Below are 12,625 nucleotides of genomic sequence, written 5' to 3'. Positions count from 1 at the left end.
TTTATTAAAAATATCTTCATTTGTGTTCCGAAGATGAACAAAATTCTTAAGGGTTTGGAACGAAATGAAGGTGAGTAAATGACAGAATTTTTTTTTTTGGGGTGAACTAACCCTTTAACCAATTAACAAACACTTTTGTCTACTGTGTGCCTTTATAACTATAATCAGTTGAAATTAATTTGTCATAATTAAGGAAAAAAAGTATAATTTACATTTAATTTATAATACATTTATAATTACTTAATTGCTGTATGATTATATAATTGTTATAATTTAAGGAAACTTGATATTTGTTGTAAGTTAAATAAATTAATGACTTCCAAGACACTATTCTTTTATTAGCTGTAAAAGAATAGCATGATTACTGTCTTCCTCTTGGAGAACAATTAAGATTTTCTGAGTGTACAGTGAATCTAATACTCAAAGTTATGATGGACAAGCTTACACTATTGTATAACATATGACATCCTCCATGCTTTCGAATGTTACGGTTGCCACAACAGAAGGTACAGACACAGAAACAGGCCCACCTCAACACAGGAAATATTTCAGCAGTGTTTTATTGCCACAGTCTGTTGTATGCAAGTTTTTATGTTGATGTGAACTCGTAGGATCATAAATCCATTCGGATCATAAATATCTATCTGTTCTCACTGTTTTCCCTGCGCACATCAGTGTATTTGATTGAGCATAGTGATATCCTTTCTGATCTTTACAGTAGCAAACACTTAGGTATCTAACACTGCCGAATAAGTAAACAGATCATTAAGGAAGACAATTTCTAGGTGAGGTCACACAACCTGTCTCTGAGTCATTGTTCTGAAACAGTAGTGTGATAGATATTTGTGTGTGTGCGCAAGCTGTGTGAACTGAGCTGATGTTGTCCTCTCACATTCTCTCTGTCTTAGATAGACAGGACATAATCTGTGCCATGGTCAAAGCCCTCTATTAGTTTACTATTAATAGGACCTTAACTATTTGTTCACAAGGCTGACCGTGGACTGCTAAAATTCCCTGGGAAAGTAAATGCCATTTTGGACAGCTGGTTCCATTAGACAGATTTTCAGCTGTTGGCTACTCCTAGACTTGACCATTAGTAGTGTCTACACCAGGCATGTCCAAACTTGGTCCTAGAGGGCCACTGTCCTGCAGAGGTTAGCTCTTACCACAACACACCTGCCTGGAAGTTTCCTGTATGCCTAAAAACCTTGATTAGCTGGTTCAGGTGTGTTTAATTGGGGTTGGAGCTAAACTCTGCAGGACAGTGGCCCTCCAGGAGCAGGATTGGACACTCCTGGTCTACACTCTACAGCAGGGGTGCCCAATCCTGTTCGTGGAGATCTACCTTCCTGCAAAGTTCAGCTCCAACCCTGATCAAACACATCTGAACCAGCTAAGTAAGATTGTCAGGAGCACTCAATAATTACAGACAGGTGGGTTGGATCAGAGTTGGATCTGAGCTCTGCAGGTTAGTAGGGGTACGTTTACATGACAGTGATGTACTAAAAACGGAAATGTTTTTCCTTTGCGTTTTTTCCCGTACAGATGACAATGTTGTCAAAACAATCCCTGTTCACACATAGATCTGCGAAAATGACTAAAAAAGCTGCATTATGCATGCCAGGCCAGTAGTTGGCGATGTCACTTTGTAAAGAAAAGCTACATGACTATAGACTGAACACGTAATACGCATGCACATGATGTCACTGTTTTCACATATTCGCGTTTTTCCCGGAGACAATAATGGTATAATTTTCAAAAACTTGCACTGAAACCTGTTTTCAAAAGTTTTTCAGGCCCCCAAAATGCCGTTGATGTATAAATGAATGGCCAAAACGCATAAAGTTTTCAATTTTTAGTTGAAAATGGTGTCGCGTAAACGGCCCCTAGATCTCCAGGAATATGATTGGGCACCCCTGATCTACAGTTTATTTGTAAACATTATTTTATACCACTTTGTAGGGCTGCATGATTAATTGAAATAAAACTGAAATATGGTTTAGTACCAAATTGCAATTTAATTCAGTAAATATATGTTCAGAGCTGCACTTTGTTCTTTTGCATGCGAGCAGCTCATGATCCAGTGCTTTCAATGTCTCAGTCAGAACGGCTCGATTCGCATTAAATGTTGCTCCATACAAACTCATCTCTACACCTGCTCTGAGTTTGCATCACTTATAATGTGCATTTGGGAACGTAACATGTTTCAATCGTTTTTCCAAACTTGTAATCAGAGGTGCTTATAAACCAGCTGTTGTCAGCAAAGGGGAGGCTTAAAGGGCTTGCTGTGTTACCACTAAAATAAAAGCTTAATGGTTTAATGTTTAAAAATAAAGAAATTAAAACAGCCATAAAGTCCCACTGGAGTCAATAATTTTTTTTAATGTGTTGCTAATGATACACAAACCATGTTCACATTCACGAGTCAATATTGCGCAATATTGCTAAATCTATACGATTTTTTTTCTTTATATCAACAGAAAAATATACCGGGATAACCTTCTTTTGAGACTCCCTTGCGCGGTCAGTTAATGATATGCTAAAGCCCGCTAGCACGTTGACGTGATTGGTTACAAGGTAGTTTGTGACGTCACAAACAACATCGATTTCAAAACGCGGGTTTGTCTTTTAAAGAGAAAATACTCAGCAATGGTGTTGACTCATGAATTTGCACATGGTTTGTCTTAAAGCATGTTAAAAACACCAGATAGACACATGAACAACATTAAAAACTTGATTTTCACCACAGGGGGACTTTAAAGGTGCAGTGTGTAAATTTTAGCGGCATCTAGAGGTGAGGTTGCGAATTGCAACCAACGGCTCAGGCCACCGCTCACCCCTTCCTTTCGAAACACATAGAGAAGCTACGGTGGCTGACACAGGACAAAGATGTCATCGTCTGAGACAGCAAAGAGTAGCCAGTCTAGCAAACGTGCTCTGTAGAGCAGTTTAGGGCTACTGTAGAAACATGGCGGCGCAAAATGGCGAATTCGATGTAAGGGGACCCACGGTGTATGTAGATAGAAATGGCTCATTCTAAGGTAATAAAAACATAATGGTTCATTATGTAAGGTCTTTATACACCACTGAAAACATAGTTAAGTATATTATATTCATTTTACAGTGAAATATTACAATAGTAATATTTCTTGTTTTGTTATTAAAATAATAATAATAATAAATAATAATAATAATAATAGTAATAATAATTTATTATTGTTATACAGTTACAAAACTTTGGCCAAACTGTGCAGCCCTACCAACAAACACAGCAAACCTGTGTCCCCATAATTGTTCAGCCCTACTTTTAATGTAGGTTTTTTAACAGTGTGTCTTTAAATAAATATGGGATTTGTTTCTAATGATCTGTTGACTTCTTTTACAGAGCGGAGAAAACGGAGGTCCTCAGTGATGACCTGTTACAGGTGACTGCTTTCCTTTCCATCTCTGTCTCCTGTTCATTGGCTCTAATCCATCTTTCATTAAATGGTGGGAAACTAGTGAGTCACTGGGTTGGGAAAGCTGAACTCAAATACATTCAATACAATTTATTTTTTTCACATTAGACACTAGACAGAATGTTCTCTTCTGAATAATCAGCAAAATGGTTTGCGTCACATTGAGTCTTTTGCTTTTGCTCTCTTTATATGTGAAACTGTCCCCAGTGGAATTATATAAAAAAAAGTTTTGTTGCTATGGAAATTGTGCCAAAACGACCTTCTAGAAAGTAGGAACGTGACTCTGTGAAACAGAGAATCATTATCTGAACTTCTACCAATATTGTGTCCGCTAGCTTTTTTGACAGCTTGTTTATTGCTCTTAGCTGGCTGCGTCTAAAATTATCTCTGAGATGTTAGGACACATCAAGCGAGAATTATGCTGACACCCCCCGTGGCGCTCAGAGGGGCTCGGTTTTTATTCTGGGTTCTGCATGATGCTCGGGGAGGATCACAACGGTTTCCCATCACCATCCCATCACCCATGTTACTTCAGGGCCTTTACACTCGTGCCACTCACAGATGCGTTCTGGGGACATTTTGACAATCTTGAGCATCTGGATAGTGGCACTCTCCCAGTTTGAACTGCATCCAGTTTTCCCTAATCGCTTGTCCGGACAGGACGTGCCTGCAGATTTCATTTCGCCAATGACTAATCAGTATTATAGTGGTGTTTCCCCGTTTTCTGAACATTGTATAATATGTTCCATTACAAAAACTGCTGGTTCAATAGAACTGCTCATTGTTTCTGTGTGTTTAGTCTGCCGTTTGCTCCCCAGATTTTAGTCTGTGATGGCAACAGGCAAACATGTAAAGACTTCTCACACCAGTTAATCCAAACAACTCCCCTCGAACAGGATCTCCCTCAGCAGAAAAAGCACTGACAATAACAGGCAGTGATTCCCCTTGTTCCCGTGCCAGGTGGCGGGCCTCTCCGCGTTCTCATGCCGGAGACGCCTGAGCGGAATGTACGCTTGACCCAGCTGCGTTGGGACGGCTGTGAGGGAATGTTATGACGTAAAGGAGGCAGAGAAGTGTGAGGAGGTGGTTATCTCCTCTCCCAGCCTGTGGAATTCCTGAACTAGGCTGTTTTTGGAACATGAGTCAGTTTTTTTTTTTTTTTTTTTTTTTTTTTTTTTCTCTCATTTGGATCTCTTTTCTCCTCCTCACTGTTTGTTCAGTCATACCTCTCTCACAGTTCTGAAGTGACATTCTTTTCATGGTTGTTTTTAGGGCTGACATGTGTTCGAGCAGGCCCGTCCTGCTCGCATCAAAAAGCTGACAAGTCTGTTATGACGTTAGTTTTTAAAGTCTTAGACAGTGGACCTCTGTTCTGACAAAACCTTCACTTTTTTCTGAACTTATTGTGGGTAGAATAAATAAGTAGCCTAAATAATAAATGAAAAAGTAAATGCTAGTAAAATCTAAAATCGATACAACCGAACTTTGTACTTTGATCATTTCACATTTTGTCAGGTTTTCTAGAGTTATATATTATTAATATGATTGATCAGTTTATAAATGTTGAAACAGTTCATTGATAGACCGAATTGACGTCTTCTGATTGACAGACACATTCAGAAACGCTGTTCACTGGTAGAGAGGCAAACAATCATATCAGGCTAAATTATTTTATCATACCTGTAGTAATATTTGCAAAATACTGGTTTAAATTATTGGTTTAGATACAAGAATTACTTGCATTTACTGCATTTTTAAAAAGTCGTCTTTCATACACAAATTCCAGATAAAAAAAACTACACTGCCAATAAATCCTGAAGAGAAATCCACCAATCAGATTATCATGATGAAATAACTCAGAAGCATTGTGAATAACGTTATCGAGTTTGCATGAATATTTTGCAATATGTTTGAAATTATTATTTATTGTGTATACTTGTATTACTAATTAATATAAATCAGTAGTTTTATATTGTCAGTTATGTTCATTTTATTACATCATTTGCAGTGCTTCATTGGATTGTAGTCATTCCCTTATTATAGAAATGTTGTATTTTTTTCCTCTGATTTCATATACTTTTTTCTTCAAAGCAAAAGTTGTAATGTTGTAATCTATAAAACCTTTTCACGGACTGTGATGATGCATTTTCACAGTTATCAACTTCGCAAATCTAGGAAAGTTTTTAATATTTTTGTTTTTAAAAAAACTCTATACTTTGTGTTATATTACCTTGGTAGTAAATGACAAAAAGTGAATTAAAGTGAAAAGTGAAAGTGACACGTGAAACCCATACTCGGAATTTGTCCTCTGCATTTAACCCATCCAAGTTAGTGCACACATATTAGGAGCAGAGTAGTGAGTAGTGAACACACACACACACACACACGCTGCAAACCGTGATACACACCCGGAGCAGTGGGCAGCCTTTATGCTGTGGCACCCGGGGAGCGATTGGGGGTTAGGTGCCTTGCTCAATCTCAGTCATTTCCTGCCGGAATCGAACCAGCAACCTTTGGGTTACCAGTCGGACTCACTAACCATTAGTTGTTCCAAACCTTTATAAATTTCTTTGTTCTGCTGAACACAAAGGAAGATATTTGGAAGAATGTTTGTAACCAAGCAGATCTCGCTCCCCATTGACTACCATAGTATTTTCTTTTTTTCCTACTATGTTTGTCAATGGGGGGGCGAGATCTGCTTGGTTACAAACATTCTTCCAAATATCTTCTTTTGTGTACAGTAGAACAAAATACAGGCTTGGAACAACATTAGGGTAAATGACGACAAAATTTTCATTTTTGGGTGAACTATCCCTTTAATGCTGTTGCGAGGTTGTTTCTAATACAACAGCTGAGGGAGTGATGGCAAATTTGACATCTTTCTCTGTTGTCGTCTCCCATTCACCGCTATAGAAGTTTACCTAACTATGATGACTTCCGCTTCTCAGAACCCAGAAATGTGAAAAGGATCCATCGCCATTCTCTGTCTCTGCTGGTATGCGCTGGCACCCCTTTTTTATATAACAGATTGAAGTAGAAAAAGAGGGTCTGGTCTGCATCTGTATTTTCTATTTATGACATCCCAGTGTTGAGCCCATGCATCTAAATCTTAGGCATAGATGAGTCATACTTGTCTTCTTTTTGTAACATAACATATCCTTTTCATGCCTCCAAAGAGAGTGGTGTAATAAATCACGCTTGACCTCACCCCGCCCTCAAGACTATGAAAAGTGTTCTTTTATATCCTTTCTATCAGCAACACTTGTTAATTGATACAAACACTCAGGCTGTAATAACTAACTAATAAGGCTATCTGAAGGCTATAAGCAATTTATGAAATCTGTTTCATCTCACAGAGGCTTCCCATGCTTTTACATAACATGCCTTAGGCATTTTTACAGGCTGTTTGCTTTCAACACAATGCATACAGACTTTGCATTGAGCGGTAGCCATGGCTCAATATGGATTGTGGGTTGTTATTGATCTTTTGTTTTATCCTGCACAGATCGAGCGACGTATGGAATCTGTGCGAGTCGTTTCGCACAACACACACAAAAAAATGGCTTTGTGTTTGCAGGGGCAGATAGGCACTGATGCTGAGAAGAGACATGTAAGGACATAACAGTGCTTATGACTGCACAAAATATCAGTCAACACCATGTATTTTATCTGCTTAGATTTGCATGTAATGTTGCACAATCTCTGTTTCTGTCACAGAAAAAGCTTCCACTAACAGCGCTGTCACAGGCCATGCAGGATGGTGGGAACCAGCTGGGGGAGGAGTCTCTGATTGGGTAATTGGACGACATCAACATTTAAATAGATTTAAATTGATTTCCCCTTAAATCTGGTTTTTATTGTTTAGATTGTTAATGGATAAGCTCATTGTATCATACAAATGAGATAATGGCACAAAAGAACACTTTATTGCTGAGCTTGAGTCACGCATTTCAAAAAAACACCACAAGTGCTGGTATATTAGAGGTTTTGTACATGTGTTATTGTGTCAATACACTTTTTAACTTACTTCAGGGGTCAGTAAGATTTTTTTTTTTTTTTAAAGAAATTAATACTTTTTTTCAGCAAGGATGCATTAAACTGATAAAAAGTGAAGTAAAGACATTTAACAGGATTCCTGTTTCAAATAAATGCTGTTTGACAATTCTATTCATCAGTCAATTCTGAAAAAATGTTTCACAGTTTCCACAAAAATAATAATCAGTATGACTATTTCAACATTGATAATAATAAGAAATGTTTCAAATCAGCATATTAGTGTACATTTACACAACAACGATGTACTAAAAACTAGGGATGTAACAATACCCTCATGTCAAGATTCGATACATTCATGATACTGAACTCACGATACGATATTATTGCAATACTCCAAGACATATGGTAAAACAATAACAAAAAATGTACTGTTGATTAAAATGCTAAATTTGGTATTACATTGGGAAGGGAAATGAATAGGCTTGGACTTGGTGCTGGTAACCCTTTGCACAGGACAATGATGACACCAGAATAAAGATATTCGTGATTCTAATGCTGAAACACAGATTTATTTTAGATGAATATGTTTTCACTCTGTCACTGACTTAGATACAGTGGGTACGGAAAGTATTCAGACCCCCTTAAATTTTTCACTCTTTGTTATATTGCAGCCATTTGCTAAAATCATTTAAGTTCATTTTTTTTTCCTCATTAATGTACACACAGCACCCCATATTGACAGAAAAACACAGAATTGTTGACATTTTTGCAGATTTATTAAAAAAGAAAAACTGAAATATCACATGGTCCTAAGTATTCAGACCCTTTGCTCAGTATTTAGTAGAAGCACCCATTTGATCTAATACAGCCATGAGTCTTTTTGGGAAAGATGCACTTGGCCGCATTCATCTTTCCCTCGATTGCAACCAGTCGTCCTGTCCCTGCAGCTGAAAAACACCCCCAACAGCATGATGCTGCCACCACCATACTTCACTGTTGGGACTGTATTGGACAGGTGATGAGCAGTGCCTGGTTTTCTCCACACATACCGCTTAGAATTAAGGCCAGAAAGTTCTATCTTGGTTTCATCAGACCAGAGAATCTTATTTCTCACCATCTTAGCAAACTCCATGCGGGCTTTCATGTGTCTTGCACTGAGGAGAGGCTTCCATCGGGCCACTCTGCCATAAAGCCCCGACTGGTGGAGGGCTGCAGTGATGGTTGACTTTCTACAACTTTCTCCCATCTCCTGACTGCATCTCTGGAGCTCAGCCACAGTGATCTTTGGGTTCTTCTTTACCTCTCTCACCAAGGCTCTTCTCCCCCGATAGCTCAGTTTGGCCGGACGGCCAGCTCTAGGAAGGGTTCTGGTCGTCCCAAACGTCTTCCATTTAAGGATTATGGAGGCCACTGTGCTCTTAGGAACCTTAAGTGCAGAAGAATTTTTTTTGTAACCTTGGCCAGATCTGTGCCTTGCCACAATTCTGTCTCTGAGCTCTTCAGGCAGTTCCTTTGACCTCATGATTCTCATTTGCTCTGACATGCACTGTGAGCTGTAAGGTCTTATATAGACAGGTGTGTGGCTTTCCTAATCAAGTCCAGTCAGTATAATCAAACACAGCTGGACTCAAATGAAGGTGTAGAACCATCTCAAGGATGATCAGAAGAAATGGACAGCACCTGAGTTAAATATATGAGTGTCACAGCAAAGGGTCTGAATACTTAGGACCATGTGATATTTCAGTTTTTCTTTTTTAATAAATCTGCAAAAATGTCAACAATTCTGTGTTTTTCTGTCAATATGGGGTGCTGTGTGTACATTAATGAGGAAAACAAAATGAACTTAAATGATTTTAGCAAATGGCTGCAATATAACAAAGTGTGAAAAATTTAAGGGGGTCTGAATACTCTCCGTACCCACTGTATATTTAAAATAATGTAGGCCACTTTTTACTGGTAACATAAGACATTTGGCATTATCAGGACCCACAAATATTCCCCCATTGCATTATTATTCATTATATTCAACATTATAAATAGTAGTTTAATGTAGTACTGAGACTAAAACTCTGTGAACTAAAGTTTTTTTCTCACACAGTAATTTTCATTTTGGGTGAACCATGCACAATGCATATTGTCACTATCCACGATACGATATTGTTGCATTTTTGTATTGCGATATATTGTGACATGATAAATTGTTACACCCCTACTAAAAACAGAAACGTTTTTCCTTTGCATTTTTCATGTACTGACAGCAATGTTGTCAAAACTATCACCGTTCACACGGATCCGTTAAAACTACTAAAAATGCCTTACTATTCATGCCAGACCAGTAGTTGGCGATGTCACTTTGTAAAGAAACACTACATGCCTATAGACTTAACACCTAATACACATGCATGATGTCACCGTTTTCACAAATTTGCATTTTTGTAGTTTACACCGAGACAATAACGGCATATTTATAAAAAAAAAAAAAACGTGCTCTTTAAAACCCGTTTTCAAAGGTTTGCATTTTGAGGCCCTCAAAATTCAGTTGTCGTGTAAATGAATGGCCAAAAGCATAATTTTCCGTTTTTATTTGAAAACGGTGTCGTGTAGACAGCCCCTTGGCATGATTTCTGAAGACTGGAGTAATGACTGGTGAAAATTCAACTTCAAAATATATTAAAATAGAAAATACTTATTTTAAATAGTAATACTATTTCACAATATTACTGTTTTTACTTTTTTTACATCCCAACTATTCTGCATCATTCATGAGCATAAGAGACTTAAATCTTTCCAACCCCAAACTTTTATGGTAGTTTATATTCAGTATCTTCTATGCAGAAAAATGATGGAGATGTGCGGAGATGCCGAGAACAGACTGGCATCTGAGCTAATGCAGCACGAAGTGAACATTGAAAAGGAGATCTTAGACCCCCTCAATCAGCTAGCAGAGGTACGGACTATGCATGCTAATTTTCCCAATTTCACATTTAGGTTCTTTGCCATCATCCAACACTCACTAGCAAATCTTTAAATGAGTATCCATTTCTCATACTATACGTTATAATGTTGTTATGGCTAAATGACTTGTAGCATTTAAACAACTGATTGCAGTTTTTAGTGTTTAATTGTATTTATTTAGACAAAATAGTATAGAATTTTAATAAGTCCGATAACTAATAAATGGCTGATAATATGACCAAAATGATCAATATCGGCCAGAATTTTAATATCGATGCATACCTAATCCTATTGATTTGTCAGGTGGACATTCCTAACATCCTGAAACAAAGGCGGCAGTTAGCCAAGCTGGTTCTGGACTATGACTCTGCCCGAGCGAGGTGAAGTTTCTATCATACATCTAGGTTTTATTATATCCTAACTCTAGTTTTACCCAGTTGACAAGAGAAATGGTTTCTTCACAGGTGGTTGCAGGCAACCAAGTCGATAATCTCAGGAACAAACACACAAGCACTGACAGCCAAAGCAGACTCGCTTAAAGAAGAAGTCGACGAAGCTATGAACAAAATGGAGCTGTGTAAGGTACTGATGTGCAAACAAGCCTGAACATGCCTTACCCCTATGAGTCTCTTAGTTATGGATTTTACACCAACGTATGATAGCAGGGGCGTAAGAATGATCTGAAAAGTGAGGGGGAGGGGGACGCATCATACACCTCTTCTGCTTGGTTCATGAATATTAATTAGATGATATAACATTTGCTCACTTTTCCTAACTGATTTGCTGGAAGGAAGGTCAGTGGGTGCTGGTCATAGGAGGATTAGTGCTTACATGTTCGGACAAGCACAATGAAATTCTCAAAATAAAAGGTTTATGAAGGAGTGGGGGGGTGAATTTTGAGATTTCTAAAAGTAATAAACGCTACTGTTGAATTACTTTTTAGCATTAAATTGATCAAAAGTGACAGTAAACACATCTGTAATGTTACCAAAGATTCATATTTCAAATAATTGCTGTTATTATTACTGAACTTTTGAATGGTAGTGTAAGTGTATTGTATAGGTGAATATTCAACATCCTTTTCCATCTTTATTTCAAACCTTGATTTCTGAAGTCTGTTCAGTGAAAACTCTGGCACTTAGTACACAATGTTTTTCTTTTTCAAATGGGTAATATGATACACTATATTGCCAAAAGTATTGGGACACCCCTCCAGATCATTGAATTTAGGTGTTCCAATCACTTCCATGGCCAAAGGTGTATAAAATCAAGCTCCTAGGCATGCAGACTGCTTCTACAAACGTTTGTGAAAGAATGGGTCGCTCTCAGGAGCTCAGTGAATTCAAGCGTGGTACCGTCATAGGTTGCCACCTGTGCAATTCATGAAATTTCTTCACTACTAAATATTCCACGGTCAATTGTTAGTGGTATCATAACAAAGTGGAAGCAATTGGGAACAAGAGCAACTCAGCCACGAAGTGGTAGGCCACGTAAAATCACAGAGCGGGGTCAGCGCATGCTGAGGCGCACAGTGCGCAGAAGTCACCAACTTTCTGCAGAGCCAATAGCTACAGACCTCCAAACTTCGTGTGGCCTTCAGATTAGCTCAAGAACAGTGTGTAGAGAGCTTCATGGCCGAGCAGCTCCATCCAAGCCTTACATCACCAAGTGCAATGCAAAGCGTCAGATGCAGTGGTATAAAGCACGCCGCCACTGGACTCTAGAGCAGTGGAGACGTGTTCTCTGGAGTGACGAATCACGCTTCTCTGTCTGGCAATCCGATGGACGAGTCTGGGAGAACGGTACTTGCCTGACTGCATTGTGCCAAGTGTAAAGTTTGGTGGAGGGGGGATTATGGTGTGGGGTTGGGCTTGGCCCCTTAGTTCCAGTGAAAGGAACTCTTAATGCTTCTGCATACCAAGACATTTTGGACAATTTCATGCTCCCAAATTTGTGGGAACAGTTTGGGGATGGCCCCTTCCTGTTCCAACAAGACTGTGCACCAGTGCACAAAGCAAGGTCCATAAAGACATGGGTGAGCGAGTTTGGTGTGGAGGACCTTGACTGGTCTGCACAGAGTCCTGACCTCAACCCGATAGAACACCATTGGGATGAATTAGAGCGGAGACTGCGAGCCAGGCCTTCTCGCCAACATCAGTGCCTGACCTCACAAATGCGCTTCTAAAAGAATGGTCAAAAATTCCCATAAACACACT

General features: G+C 38.7%; 1 protein-coding gene across 2 annotated transcripts in view; it reads left to right on the top strand.

Annotated features, from left to right (window-relative positions):
• The window catches only part of arhgap17a (Rho GTPase activating protein 17a), a 37,812-nt gene that overhangs the window by 10,665 nt on the left and 14,522 nt on the right, over positions 1-12,625 (top strand). For both annotated transcript variants that reach the window (XM_051914778.1, XM_051914779.1), the window contains exons 2-7: positions 3,386-3,425; positions 6,964-7,068; positions 7,176-7,252; positions 10,290-10,401; positions 10,713-10,789; positions 10,874-10,991. In XM_051914778.1, the coding sequence (XP_051770738.1) occupies positions 3,386-3,425; positions 6,964-7,068; positions 7,176-7,252; positions 10,290-10,401; positions 10,713-10,789; positions 10,874-10,991 (529 nt within the window). The remainder of the gene's footprint in view (positions 1-3,385; positions 3,426-6,963; positions 7,069-7,175; positions 7,253-10,289; positions 10,402-10,712; positions 10,790-10,873; positions 10,992-12,625) is intronic.

The sequence above is a fragment of the Ctenopharyngodon idella genome, chromosome 12 (assembly GCF_019924925.1).
Source record: "Ctenopharyngodon idella isolate HZGC_01 chromosome 12, HZGC01, whole genome shotgun sequence".
NCBI classification, from domain to species: Eukaryota; Metazoa; Chordata; class Actinopteri; order Cypriniformes; family Xenocyprididae; genus Ctenopharyngodon; species Ctenopharyngodon idella.
Note: the sequence above shows the minus strand (reverse complement) of the source record. Positions and strands in the feature narration are given on the sequence as shown.